At 39.2% G+C, this 15,974-nt stretch overlaps 1 protein-coding gene across 2 annotated transcripts in view; it reads left to right on the forward strand.

Moving 5' to 3' along the window:
• The window catches only part of shtd (shattered), a 786,765-nt gene that overhangs the window by 63,954 nt on the left and 706,837 nt on the right, over positions 1 to 15,974 (forward strand). For both annotated transcript variants that reach the window (XM_067155551.2, XM_068229717.1), the window contains exon 7: positions 12,586 to 12,800. In XM_067155551.2, the coding sequence (XP_067011652.2) occupies positions 12,586 to 12,800 (215 nt within the window). The remainder of the gene's footprint in view (positions 1 to 12,585; positions 12,801 to 15,974) is intronic.

The raw sequence follows: 15,974 nt of genomic DNA on the forward strand, positions 1-15,974 counted from the left end.
CAGAATCAGTGGTTTGTTTGAAGGCAATAAGTTAAATAACACCGTTTCTCAAATTCAAGTGTCGATCCCATCTGCAATGAGTGACAGTGTTATTTGTGGCGAGGCATCTGTTGCTGCTCAAGTGGGCGATCTGACACCTAGTGGTGGTGTTAGGCATATTCAGGAGTCTGAGGTGACTAATGCTGCCCTGGGATCTTCTGTTTCATTGTCTGGACCTAGGACACCTGTAAGTCATTCTGATGATACATCTCTTTTGCATGTTGGTAACCGTACAAGTTTTCCTATGATTCCTGCTAATTCCGTTGAAGCTCAGTGTTTACTTTCTATTCCTAATCAACCCGGGTCTGATTCAATGGTGCAAAACCACCCCCCTGTCTTAGCGCCACCCGTACTGAGTTGCATAACCTCTACACAACCGGTTAATGCCCAAATGGTCCCTCAGATTAGTGAGAACCTTTCTCATATTAGGTTGTCTGCGCCCGTAACATTGCAGGATAACGTTAGTCCTAACCTATCCTGTACTCCGTCCTTTTCACAAGGGCACCCAAACCAAAGGTACGATGCCTCAGTAAACCCGCTAGACTATTCTAAGCCTTCCCTAGCACCCCCTACACCTGTCTTTCCCCAGATTTTCTCCAGTCTGCCTCACCCGTTGACCACTGTGTTCAAAGGTATCTCAAAATTTTCAGCTAACTCCGTTGATGAAGTTATTTCCTTCCTTCGGTTCCTAACTGAATTCAAGGATCAGGCAATTGTGTATGGTCTTAGTAACGACAACGTATTTCAAAATGCTACCTCAGACTACAGGGGTAACACAAAACAAGGCACAAACACAGTAAAAGGTAAGGTAAGAGTACAATACACAATATAAGAAAACACTACACACTCGGAACAGTAGTTGGCATTACGCGGATCTCCAACAAAACATGTATGTAAACATCAGTAGGGCCAACTAGTGAACAACAAACCGGGAAGATGGAAAGGGCTGGGAACCTACCAAAGGCATGGACATGGCTTAGATAGCGGATTCCGAAATAAATGCCCGTGATCCTTAGATTCGAAGAATATTATTTACCACATAATTTTACAAATACATTTCACATACAATTCCGAGTTGCGAGCTATAAGTTCAGTGATGTACATAGCTTGTTTCGTAGCAGTGTAAATTCAAATCTCAAATCAACTATACATCTATTTACCAATGTAGTTGTACAATGCAATATACAGTGATGTGAAAAAGGTTATCCAAAACTTAGCGTACATAAAGTGATACAGAACTACCAGAGGCAAACCCCAAGGGAAATAATATTAAACTACATACAGTAGAACCTCGATAATTCGAAATCGGTTAATTCAAAATCCCGCCTAATTCGAAGAAACTCTCGTTCCAGGAAACATGAGATACAGTTTTGCATGTTATTTCAATTGTTTAATTCGAAATACGGATAATTCGTAATTCGAAATACAATGTCGGCCCCATTACCAAAATTCAGACTTTTAATTCGAAACTGCCTTTACATTTTAAAACAATAGTATGTTACAGAGTAATTTCAACTCGAAATTTATCCGCTCCGCGTCATAATAGAACGCGCTTTCCGGAACGTGGAGGGGTAGCTTTCTGCACTTACACTCATTTCGGTGGGTCTACAGTGCGCTTCATGATTGCTAAGTTGAATGAAATTGGAATTCAACCTTTTAAGGAACGCCGTAATATCACGCAACAGGCAATGTGCGGGAAAAAAGAATCCGCGAACACTGGCGATACCGACAGTTGAAAAAACGTGGCTCATATAATAAATTCGTAGGCACCGAACAATATTGTCATTGCCGGTGAAACTGCATTGCTTTATTTTAATGCGAGCCCAAACGGTCTTATGGTTTTAAAGAAGAAATTGCCAGCTGGGAAATCGTACAAGTGTGAGGTATGGGGGTCATAGTAGTGCGTTGCAATGCACATGGATTTAAAGATACTTTATCCCCTCGTCATAGGAAAGTTCGATAAGCCACAATGTTTTAAGAGCGTCGGGCACTTTCCATGCCAGTACAAAGCATCTATAATAAAAATGCAAACAGTACAGAAATCCAAAAAAATAATGCATTTGCACAGGGGAACTGGCATAATTTATCCTCGTCTTTGAATTGTGTGATATTTTTTCTTTCGTTGCGTGAGGTTATGTTTGTCAGTGATTTATCCAAGTGCATTATTTGAACGTTGTAAATGCACCTTGTTGGATACATTTCGGAAATAGTTTTTTCCTTGGCATTGGAAAGGTTTAAACTGTGAATTGAGGTGATTGCATGTATTAATGGATCTTACAATACTTTGTGACGCGGCAAGTGTTTACATTTCTGAAGTACGAGAAAAGTGCCATGGCGGGAAATCGTACAAGGATAGTGTCATAGAAAAGTTCGATTTTAAGGGCATCGGTTACTTTCTGTGTAAATACAAGGCATCTAAATGCATACAGTATAGTAATCCAATCAGTGGCGAATATAGAATATACTTTTGGGGGGGGGCCAAGATTGATGTAAGGTTAGGTTAAGTAATTTTAAGAGGTCAGACGATTTCAAACACTTTAGAAAGGAAAAAGGAAACATTGATTTGGGCTGATACATACATACATACATACATACATACATACATACATACATACATTACACCAATGGTTACAAAACGAAGTCCAGGTTTCTTGGTACACTTGCAAACTTATCAAGAACTTCTTCATCACTAACTATAATGTCTCTGTGGATAGAGAGTAAAGCAAGCCCGTTAAGCCTACTTTCAGATGTGCTGTTCCTTAAGTAAGTCTTCAGTCTCCTTAGGCTAGAGAAAGTTCTTTCTACGGTTGCGATAGAAACAGGAAGAACGGCGAGTAATTTGAGAAGGGTATAAATGTTGGGGAAGAAAGTCTTGTCACATTTTTCTAGAGAACTTACAGCCATTTTGGGAAGATTTGAAGGATTTTCCTGACGCCACTTTTCTTTCCACAACATAAACTCACTTTGCACAATCTCTTTATGTGACAGATCTCCTTCGTAGAAACTAAAAGCAGCCTCCAGTGAACCGAAATCTGTTATGATACACAATTGTGGAAGGATGTTTTGTAAGGATGCAACTATTTCCTTGTGAGATTCAAAGCGTTCTTTTAGTTAGTTACAAAAATCGTCCAGGTATGGCACATAAACAGCTAACTGTTGGCTCGGTATCTCAACAACGATCGAAAATTCCCATCATTTTGGTCCTGTTCTTCAAGGCTTATACATTTTTCGGGGGGGGGCCCAGGCCCCCTGGCCCCCCCCCCCTTATATACGCCCCTGAATCCAATTAATAAAGCACTTTCACATGGGAGACAGCATAGATTTCTCCTCGTCTTCGAATCGTGCTCTTTTTTCCTTTCTTTCGTTGCGTGAGGTTATGTTTAGTAATCAGATATCCGAGTGCATTATTTGAATACTGTAAATGCACCTTCTTGGATACATTTTGGAAATAGTTCTTTTTTCATGGCATTTGAAAGGTATAAACTGTGAATCAAGGTTAACTGCATGCAGTAACGGGCCTTAGAATATTTTGTAACGCGGCAAGGATTGGTACTTCTGAATTGCGAATTGGCGGTTAATTCGAAATCACGTAATTCGAAGTCCAATTTTTGAGTCCCAACGACTTCGAATTAACGAGGTTTTACTGTATACATATTTTAGTGAAACAAGAAATGAGAATGCCTCGGAAACGAACAGGTAAGTCCAGCTGAAAAACTAAGGCGTCATAAGTAACTAATTTGGTGAATCTAGGCGAGGTTAGGGCAGACTCCTGTATGAAAAGCAAATCGGAACATTACAGAAATTTTAGCAGGAACGGAATTCAAGAGTGCTTACCCGAGGAGAGTGCCATCTCGGAAGCCGGGGGACTTCAACCAGATAGGCTGCTCGCAGTCAGATAAATCGAGACCGACAGAATTCAGGATACAGAATTAATTCGAAGACTGCCTCGCTCACTATATATAGGAATTACTGGCCTTGGAGGCAACCAATCAGCGTGCACATGTTCCCTATCGCCACCTAGACTCACCAATCACAACCTTACTTTCGATCGCGAACTTTGACTAACATTCTAGAATACGCATGATCGCGAAAATCGTATTTTTCCAGAATAGACAGAACACACCTTCTAGAACACATACCAACAAAGTAACACATCCTGTACAAAAGTTATGTAACTTTCTGGATCTTTCCAGGAACTATAGACAGAATTCTACTATTTACAAATGCCTATGTTACAACATTATACAGTACAGGTTAAGTCAATAAAAATAAAACATCATATCGTATTTTTCAAACAAGGTCTTAAAAAAAAAATACATTCCACTCGCATTACATAGTTCACCTGTAACACAAACGGTTGAGGATAGTTAGCCCTATTAAAGTGGAATGTTTGCCCTTGGAACAAGTTTTGCTATTATAATCTCAGTTGCACCAGTTATAACTCTAGTCGAGGGATATTTCTGTCTAAAAGCAAGGGGGATGTTTTCAAGGACTTTTTCCCTATCAGGCCACATGTTCAACTCTTTAAATTGGCAGTACATGAAATCAATCCAAAAATTAAATATTATCCCAACAGTAGTTTCGTGGATTCCGAAGTTATGGCCTAGTTCTTTGTCAGATTTGTTGGTCCTTAGATTCATAACTGTCAAGAAGAAACACAGTCTGGGTTCAAGAGGGAATACAGTAGAACCTCGATAATTCGAAATCGGTTAATTCAAAATCCCGCCTAATTCGAAGAAGCTCTCGTTCCCGGACACATGAGATACAGTTTTGCATGTTATTTCAATTGTTTTATTCGAAATACGGATAATTCGTAATTCAAAGTACAATGTCGGCCCCATTACCGAAATTCAGACTTTTAATTCGAAACTGCCTTTGCATTTTAAAACAATAGTACGTTACAGAGTAATTTCAACTCGAAATTTATCCGCTCCGCGTCATAATAGAACGCACGTTCCGGAACGTGGAGGGGTAGCTTTCTGCACTTACACTCACTTCGGTGGATCTACAGTGCGCTTCATGATTGCTAAGTTGAATGAAATTGGAATTCTTTTGTGTTCAATCTTTTAAGGAATGCCGTAATATCACACAACAGACTGTGTGCGGGAAAACAGAATCCGCGAACACTGGCGATGCCGACAGTTGACGAAAAAACGTGGCAAATATAATAAATTCGTAGGCACCGAACAATATTGTCATTGCCGGTGAAACTGCATTGCTTTATTTTAATGCGAGCCCAAACGGTCTAATGGTTTTGAAGGAGAATTGCCAGCCGGGAAATTGTACAGTGTGAGGGATGGGGGTCATAGTAGTGCGTTGCAATGCACATGGAAGCGAGATACTTTATCCCCTCGTCTTAGGAAACTTCGATAAGCCACGATGTTTTAACGTTGGGCACTTTCCATGCCAGTACAAAGCATCTATAATAAAAATGCAAACAGTAAAGAAATCCAAAAAATAATGCATTTGCACAGGGGAACCGGCATAATTTATCCTCGTCTTTGAATTGTGCGTGTTTTTTTTCTTTCGTTGCGTGAGGTTATGTTTGTCAGTGATTTATCCAAATGCATTATTTGAACATTGTAAATGCACCTTGTTGGATACATTTTGGAAATAGTTTTTTCCTTGGCATTGGAAAGGTTTAAACTGTGAATTGAGGTGATTGCATGTATTAATGGATCTTACAATACTTCGTGACGCGGCAAGTGTTTACATTTCTGAAGTACGAGAAAAGTGCCATGGCGGGAAATCGTACAAGGATAGAGTCATAGGAAAGTTCGATTTTAAGGGCATCGGGTACTTTCTGTGTAAATACAAGGCATCTAAAATGCATACAGTATAGTAATCCAATTAATAAAGCACTTGCACATGGGAGCGAGCATAGATTTCTCCTCGTCTTTGAATCGTGCCTTTTCTTCTTTCTTTCGTTCGTTGCGTGAGGTTATGTTTACCAGTGAGATATCCGAGTGCATTATTTGAATACTGTAAATGCACCTTCTTGAATACATTTTTGAAAAAGTTCTTTTTTCATGGCATTTGAAAGGTATAAACTGTGAATCAAGGTTAACTGCATGCAGTAACGGGCCTTTTGTAACGCGGCAAGGGTTGGTACTTCTGAATTGCGAATTGGCGGTTAATTCGAAATCACGTAATTCGAAGTCCGATTTTTGAGTCCCAACGACTTCGAATTAACGAGGTTTTACTGTATCAGTAAATTGTATCTGTTTTCTCCCAGAACAGCAAACACCAAATTACAATGTTCGACGTCTACACCCTGTATAGCGCAATATGGCATCAGGATTACGCATTGTTTGCTCAACAACCAAATTACCTGTTGTATTTTTTGAGTGCTGATGTCTTTGAAAATGGGAGTCACAAATGTAACATTCACATCTTCGGGTATATTCACGATTTCTTCCCGTACTTCAAGGGAGTTGATTTCTGCATATTCCGATATTGTAGGCTTAATGTGGTAATCCGGTCTCACCTTTAAATACAAATGCATAAATCCGGTGGTAGTTATCAAATTGCCTAATCAGTTTATAGGTAGAAAATAGGAATTATTTCCCTTCGTGAATCGTACTTACCCAACAAAATTTTCTTGAAGTCACCGGGTTGAAAATAATGGGAACACACTTTAATATTTTCGGTCAGATTCTTCTCACCGAAATTTTTCTTCTAAGAGCATGTATCCATTTCTTCCTCATTTCTTTATTTTGTGGAAACTGGTGAAACGAAAATGGGCTTCTCTAATTTTTTCAAAGAGGAACACTGCAACAGCTCGACATAGTCACGAAAATAACAGTTTAAGCAACTTAAATTCGTGGATATTTAGCGGCATGTGTACACAGGAGACAGATGAAGAGCGCATTGCGCTTACCCAGTGCAACAGCAGTGCGCTCTATCGGTGCTAGTTCTATACATCCCTATTGAAAGACGAGGATAAATTATGGTGGTCCCCCTGTGCAAATGCATTATTTTTTAGATTTCTGTACTGTTTGTATTTTTAGATGCTTTGTACTGGCATGGGAAGTGCCCGACGCCTTTAAAACATTGTGGCTTATCGAACTTTCCCATGACGAGGGGATAAAGTTTCTAGCTTTCATGTGCATTGCAGCGCACTACAATGACCGTCGTCCCCCACTCTTTTTACGATTCTCCGGCTGGCACTTTCTCCTTTAAAACCATAAGACCGTTTGGGTTTGCATTAAAATAAAGCAATGCAGTTTCACCGGCAATTGCAATATTGTTCGGTGGCTACGAATTTATTATACGAGCCACGTTTTTCGTCAACTGTCGACATTGCCAGTGTTTGCGGATTCTGTTTTTCGGCACGCTGCCTGTTGCGTGATATTACGGCGTTCCTTAAAAGGTTGAATACAAAAGAATTCCGAATTCATTCAACTTAGTAATCATGAAGCGCACTGTAGACCCACCGAAGTGAGTGTAAATGCGGAGAGCTACGGTACCCCTCCACGTCCCAGAACACGCATTCTATTAAGACGCCGATAAATTTCGAGTTGAAATTACCCTGTAACATACTATTGTCTTAAAATGTAAAGGCAGTTTCGAATTAAAAGTCTGAATTTCGGTAATGGGGCCGACAGTGTACTTCGAATTACAAATTATCCGTATTTCGAATTAAACAATTTAAATAACACACAAAACTGTATCTCACGTTTCTGGGAACGAGAATTAACCAATTTCGAATTATCGAGGTTCTACTGTATATGCGAGTGTGATAAGAAAGAGAAGGTTAGGATTTGTTGGACATCACATGAGGATGGATGACAGTAGGCTGATGAAGAAGATATGGAATGCAACCTGCTTAACTGGATATAAGTGGATGAAGGAAGTCAGAGAAGATTGGGAGACTATTGGCATAAAGGAAAAATATCCACTGATGACAGTACAGGATAGGACCAAATACAGAAAGCTCGTGGAAGGTCACAGATGGACAGACATCAGGATCCAGATTCAGATCACGGAAGCCGAGAGAAAGAGGAGGAGCGAGAGAGTGAAGAGGTATTGGGATGAAAGAAGACGTACCGAACAAGTCACTTGTGATCCTCAGGGGTCGTGACGAACCTATTAAGAATAATAATAAAGAAAACCAGAAGTAACTACCGTTCAACTATCAAAAGCAGACTCTTCCTAACGCTCCTTACAGAAATAAACAACAGTGCAGGCAGGCTATGATCCTAGGAATGCAAGGTACAGAGAAGATAGCAGCAGCAAACATTGACAACACACAAGTACCATAGTCCTCGGGCCGGCCCAAACAAACTTAAATAATAATAATATTAATCGAGGCTGTACCCAGATGGGCGAAATGGGAGTGCACTTGATAACACAGGGGTTTTGAAATAGCCTACAATAAATTAGAAATATAAAAACAAGCATTTGCAAAGTAAACAAGTGAATTGTGCCATCTTTAAACATTAAACAAATTTACTGGAAACATAAATGGAAATGTGATATACAGATTGTTTGTTTTTTATATTATTAGTAAATTATGCACCATAAAAATCAAGTTCAATAAACATATACTTTATGTTCTCGAGCCACTAGAAGATTTTAAAAAATGAATTAAACCTTTAAATATTTTTAATACTTGGAGTGAAACCTCTATCTTTCCGTCGCACTGCATGCACGTGTTCTGCCCGCCGGACCGCTATAAATTTACCTTTATACTTCACCCATTGAGTTGTAAAAGGCACTGCTCTAAACCTCAAACTTTTGTTTTTGTAAAATTTATTTGAAAGTAAAAAAGGTTTGTTTCTATAGTTTTTGTTTTGAGAAGCCCCCCTCCCCCGTCCTAACCCCCTTCGAAAAAGTACCTGGGTACGGCCCTGACAATATTAATAATAATAATAATGCCGCATGGCATCTGCAGAGGCCTGATGCAGGTCTTTCACCCATCTCCCAAGCCATAGCACTTAAGTAATGAAAGTTAAAATCCTTGGTCTGGGACTCCTTGGACCTATCCATTTTGTCGGGTGCTCCTGACAAGCGCACAAATGACAGGCCAAGACAGCAAATTATCTGTCCAACAGAACGTGATTATGAAGAGGATAACATTCGCACATTAGTTAATGGGACATCAAACCCAACAACTTGACCCTGAGCTAAGCTTAAGAAGATATTAAATTTATTGTTCAAAACATGCGACTCGCACATATCTCATCGCACAAGCTTATTGAGATACATAATTTTTTATTACCAAACCTCCTAGTGATGCAGATTTTATAAAATATTCAGCATTAAGACTTTTAAAATTTAAAATAACTGAGTCAACATTATAACAATGGATTGAATGAATGAGTATATGTGTGAACATCAAGATTAGTGTCATAAAGAAATGTTGAACATTAGACTATCAAAGCTACTCTTTCAAGCGTAGTTTATTATCACAACACGTCATTGTATTTTAGCATTATTATCTTCATTTCCCGTTTCCAGCTTCCCGGGTCGGGTTGTGAATCAAGGACCTCCATCGCTGCCTGTCTCTCCACCACTCTTCACCTGTTTTTTAAGTTCATCTTCTGGTCTTCCTCCCCTCTTCTCTATGCACTGCCACACTGAAACTGTCCACCTCTTTCAGGGTCTTCCTCCTGGTCTCTTTCCTGTTAACTTCTCCGAAAAAGCTTTTTTTGGCACTCTCTCTTCTCTCATTCTCATCATATGCCCATACCACTTTAGCTTTGTTGTTTCTATCCTTTCTGGTCTTCCCCTCGATACATTTTAGGAATTTCATCTCCGCTGCCTGTATTCTACTCTCCTCTCGTTTTATATTCCACGATCCAGCTGCGTAGGTTAGTATGGGTTTCTGATAGGTTGAACATAATACTTTCTTACATTTCTTCGGGACATCTTGATTCCACAAAATACCCCTTACACTCTGGTAGAAGCTGTTGGTTTGTTGTATTCATTTTCCAATTTCCTCGGTTATCTTTCCATCTTCTGTGATCACACTTCCCAAGTACTTGAAAATTTAACCACTTCCCGAATTTTACCATTCAGTTTTATCTTTCCTCTTCCTTTCTTCCTACCTTCCCTTTGTCATCACTGTTGTTTTACTTTCCTCTGTGCTTACTTTCAACCCAATACATCTACTTGTTTTTGCACTTCTGTTTCATCATCACCGCATTTCAGTACATCATCTGCAAACAACATGCTTTTGTTGCCTATCTTCCCAATCTCTTGTTTAATGTTCTATGAATTTCATCTATGACTGTAATGAATAGTATGAGGGATAGTACACTTCCCTGTCGGAGACCAGTTTCAACTTTAAACCATTTTGTTTTTCCTATACTAGTCTTCACACTTTTAACACAATTTTTGTACATAGCTTTTATCATTTGCCTTCCACTCTGTTAACTTGTTTTTTTCCTTCTTGTGGTTTTCCGTGGTTTCCCATTTTCACACCAGGCAAATGCTGGGGCTGTACCTTTATTAAGGCCACGGCCGCTTCCTTCCAACTCCTAGGCCTTTCCTATCCCATCGTCGCCATAAGACCTATCTGTGTCGGTGCGATGTAAAGCCCCTAGCAAAAAAAAAAAAAAAAAGAATTTTTTTCCCTTCTTGTGTCCCATACCAACTGTCTGGCCACACTGTCGTAAGCCTATTATCATCCGTGCTTTCCTACTGGTTGTCACGGCAACGTGCGTAGTTTCTGGCTGTTTCGCGAGTACCGCATGTACAAGCTGGTATTGAGTTTATTTTGCTGCTTTAGTCCTCTTCATGTTATAGTTAATGAAAAAAAAAAAAAGAAACGCAGGTTCATAGTTGCAGAAATGAGTGCATGGGGGAAGTATTGGGGTATTAAGTGCAAGTGATAAAGGTGTAGTAGCTACACTAGCACATCTAAATGTAAACAATTTATTTCCCCGCAAGAATTTTATTTCATGTGCCCTCATCCTTGTGTTACGGCTCCATGACAGACGCAAACGGTCTAACAAAGGGTTCAACTTGCGCGGAGACTGGAGGGTTCTAACCACGAGCTGCTTTGAGCGGACGTTTTCTATCTCAAGGGGCTCTAAAATTTGAACTGCTTAACCGGGAAATATATTTACAACAGAGCACTTTAAATGGGAAAAATTGACGTATATCTTAATGCAACCGATCAAGGGACCAAGAATATCACACTTCTTATGTAGGAACTTCTTAACCCTTTGGCTTTCAAGGTAACGATCTATCGGTACTCACGGGTCCTGCAAAAACTGTCAGGGTAACGATCCGTTGTTATCCGCCTTTATTATAATTATTTCATTATTTACGCACCAAATACCTTTTTTTTTTGCACGGAATAAGAAGAGTACAGTTTTATCTCACGTTATACTCCGCGGGAACTGCCGGCTAACTGTATTTATCGTTATTCTTGAGGTCTGAAACATGTGCTCACTGGAGTTCCGTGTCTTGTTTACATCGTGGTTGGCAGCAAACTTGCGTTCATTTTTCTCTGTTTTCATTCGTGATTATATAGTGAAATTAGCCTGTATCATAGGCAATATATTTAGTTTACTTGTTAGTTCATTATTGAAATAGTTTTCTTAGGTAATTAGGTGCATAGTGATAGTGAAGTGTAAGATATAGTTCATTTAGGTTAGGCCTAGTTATTTATCGCACGCGACATGGGGAAGTGTGTTCATTTAGCTGACGATGATATCACTGAATATCTAGACAATTATTCAAGTGATGGTGATGTTTCTCTGTCCGAATCGGAAAGTGTAGAGTTGGCGAGTCTTTTATATTAGATTTAAGAAATGTGTGTTTTATGCAAAAATGGCTGACATTTTTCAGTGTTACATCACTTTAAACATTTTAATCTATTCTTGGATGCAATGGACATACAATCGTGATATTTACCATGATAGTAAACAATAATATAGCCTTCCTACTGACATGAATAACAAACTCGGATTGTGAATACTATTTCCTATAATTACTTCCAAACTTTCAAAATCTGAAATTTATAACTTTGCTTCTATATTTATTATTTTTTAACATTAAACACTTTTGGTTTAGGGAAATGACTTACATGCAGTGATACTAAGTGATATATTCTATAAGTTTGCCAACTTTCATGTTGATATCTTCATTGGTGTGCCTTCAATGCAATTTTAAAAGAAGTGTATGCATAGTGTGCTAAATATGGCTGTCAGTTTTCACACATCCATCAGCTGAGAGCTTGAAAGCGAAAGGGTTAACCGAGTTTCAGTGTAGAAAAGAATTTTATTCAACAAAAAATAATTTTTGATACAATAAAATAAGAAACAGACTTGAGACTTTTACACGCAAACAATTCACCATAACTGACGAAGAAAGGTCGGAAAGAATGAAGAAACATTGTAGCTAATACTCTTAAGACTTAAAGTGCTCCAATGTGGGTGTAAAATTTCAATCTATTCCCACTGCTGTCTTTATACTGCCACATTTTTAGTAAAAGAAACAGTGTATGTTAATTACACAAGTAAATGGAGTTCTTTTGCTACCTGTCAGAAGTTTTTGTGACCGGATATCTAGGCACTTCATTTGATTTTTCAGGAGTGCCAGGTGTTGTGTGCCTCTCACAGCACCTCCAGCGTGTTCCCTCACTCGGGTGGAGCGTCCAGCAGTGTGGTCAGTAACGCGTCTGGCTCTGGTCGGCTTTCTCAAGGGAGAGTACCTCTGTTCCTTGGAGAAAGCAGTAAGGCGAGTCCTGGTACTAGCGTCCACTACGTATCACCTATCCAGTCCAGCAGTCCCATACATTCGCCCAGGTAAGTTATCACATTGACTCAAAATTAGATTCCATCTTGCGTTCTTAGGGAGGAAATAACTTAAAGAAGGCCCCAGATGCTTGTGTATTAGACTCCCCTGGCTTTTCAGAACAAGGAAGATTTTAAAATAATTAAAACTCTTCTCCCTCTCCAGCATAATTCGTCAAAGGAGAACAATGATTCCACTTTATGGCAAAGTCTTTTGTAGCAGTACACCAACAGCGCAAAATTGTGTTTCGATGTTAATGAAATAAAGACAACAATGCCCTAACAACTTCCTTTTGATAGGGAACAGTGTTTTGTACAATAGCCTGTTACTACAGTATAGAGTTTCATATTTACAAATACCGTATTTACTCGTATATTGGCTTTTCAAGATGAATAAACAAGGGTGAATAGGGGTACCTTATAATTCCCTTGTTTATGTGTGAATCTCAGTTCAAAATACGGAACTAATAATGAAGTTTTTGACTTTAAAAACAAATTTCAAGACGAAGAAAATGAAGAGGAGAAAAATGATTCTACTTTGAAGTGGGTACAAGCCTTACTGTAGCTCTGATGACATCACACACATTTGTGAATAGTTTCATCTCCGACCATTCATTGCAAACAGGCATCAGTCATGCCATATATCTGTGTTTTGTAGTTAAAAATACCCGCCAGCGTAATGGTTAGCACAATTAGCTGCCATTCTCGGAAGCCCGAGTTCGATTCCCGGTAGTGTACTGCCAGAGATTTAAGAATGGCAAGAAGGTTGATAAGCAGTAAAAAAGGTACATGCAACTGCCCTCCACTTGGGGTGTGTGTAAAAAGAGCTACACCACCTCGGGATGAGGAAACTAGTATACTTCAGTTGAGAAACATTCACGGTTGTTGCTATTAATATAGCAGGCGAGATCATTATCGTTTAATATCTCGTAACTCGGGCCAATAAATGTATTTTTTGGAGAGAAATAAGTTTAAAACGTGATAAAAACAATCCAATTATAACTAATGTTTTACTCGCCAACGTACCTAACAAATAACAATAATAATATTGATTTTATGTCCCGCTTACTTTTAACCATTTTTGGAGAGGCCAAAAAACATACTCATCATCATCATCATCATTTCCCTTTATCCAGCTGTAGCCGGGTAGGGGCAAATATGGTTCCTCTCCACTTGCTTCAGTCTTTCCACCACTCCTCCTCCAACACTGTGTCCCAGTCCAGGTTTCTTTCTATAATGCTGCGTTGGATGGTATCCTTCCATCTCAATCGTGGTCATCCACGGCCTCTCCTTCCTTGGATTTGCATTTCCATCACTTTTTTTTGGCATTCTTTCGTTGCTCATTCGCTTTATGTGCCCAAACCATCTTAGTCGGCTCTTCTCTATTCTATCATTCATTTTTTCAACTCCAATTTCTTCCCGGATTTTCTCATTCGTTATTTTGTCTCTTCTACTCTTCTGTATCATACTCCTCAAGAATTTCAATTCGGCTGCCTGTATTCGACTCTCATCCTTCTTGGTCATTGTCCAAGTTTCTGCTCCGTAAGTTGTTATGGGTATGTAATACATCTTGTACATAGTATCCTTTGCTTCCATTGGCACATCTTTGTCCCATAACATATTTCTTACACTATGATAGAAACAACTTCCAGCTTGAATCCTTTTACTAATCTCAGCATCCAGTCGAGCATTCTCCATTAATTCACTCCCCAGGTATTTAAACGTTTCCACTACTTCCAGGGGCTTGTCTGCAAGTCTAATCTGACCTTTCCCTTCTTTCTCCCCTCTAGTTTTACTCTTTTCTACACTTATTTTCAATCCACATTCTTCAATCTTCCCATTCACCACATTCAACTGTTCTTGAACCTTCCTGTCGTCTTCTCCCCAAATCACAATATCATCTGCAAATAACATCATGTTCATTTCTCTCCCTCCATATGCTGCTTTTGCTATTCTCATGATGTCATCCATTACTATTGTAAACAGGATTGGCTATAGAACACTTCCCTGTCTCAGCCCACTAGTGATTTTGAACCAACTTGTCCTGCCAACTTGTGTTTGCACGCAACTACAACATTCCTTATACAATGCCATGATCATTTTTATTAATCCCTGTCCAATTCCTTTTTGCACCAGACTGTCCCAAACTTTCGTCCTAGGGACACTGTCATATGCCTTTTCAATATCAATGAATGTCATCACCATATAATTCCCGTACTCCCAATGCTTTTCCATTAGTTGTCTCATAATGAAAATGGGCTCTATTGTTGACCTTCCACTTCTGAAACCAAACTGATTTTCCTGTATCTGCTTCTCAACCCTCAACCTTATTCTACTTTCCAGTATCCTTTCCATTATCTTAGCAACATGGGATATTAGAGTAATTCCCCTGTAGTTCTTCAAAACTTTCTTATCACCTTTCTTGAAAATTGAGATGATTATTCCTTTTTGCCAATCCTCAGGGACCTCCTTATTCTCCCAGACATTCCTGAGAACCCGATATGTCCACTGCAGGCCTAAAGCTCCAGCTGCTTTTATCATCTCCACTGAAATTTCATCTATTCCAGCAGTTTTTCCATTCTTCATCTTTCTTACTGCCATTTCAATTTCATTCATTGTAATTTCTTTATCCATTTCTTCATCAACTAATTGCCTTTCCTGGTCGTCCATTGAATGACTGTCATCCGTTCTTATGTTCAGCAGCTTCTGAAAATACTCTCTCCATCTATTTCTTATTTCTTCTGGCTTTGTTAAAATTATGCCACCTTCATCCTTCACAAATCTGGTGTTTACTTGATCTCTCTTTTTGTTTCTTAAGATACCATACAGTAATTTCTTGCTGCCCTGCGTATCACCTCTCAATGTCTGTGTGAATAAGGCCCAGCTTTTCCTCTTTTCTTCCTCCACTACTTTCTTGGCCAAATTCTTTGCCTCCACATATTTTCTTCTACTTTCTTCAGTCTTAGATGTTTTCCATGCTTTCCATGCCATTTTCTTTTCCTTCACTTTAATCTTTACCCTATCATTCCACCAGTGTGTTTCTTTGTCTTTCACATTTCCTGATGTTCTACCACACACCTTTTCTGCACATCCAACCAGTGCTTTCTTAAATCTTTTCTATTCCTCTTCAACATTCCCCACCTCTGTCCTGGGTACCAAGGGTATTATATCCCTTTGAAATTCTTC

Source organism: Anabrus simplex, chromosome 11 (genome assembly GCF_040414725.1).
Source record: "Anabrus simplex isolate iqAnaSimp1 chromosome 11, ASM4041472v1, whole genome shotgun sequence".
NCBI classification, from domain to species: domain Eukaryota; kingdom Metazoa; phylum Arthropoda; class Insecta; order Orthoptera; family Tettigoniidae; genus Anabrus; species Anabrus simplex.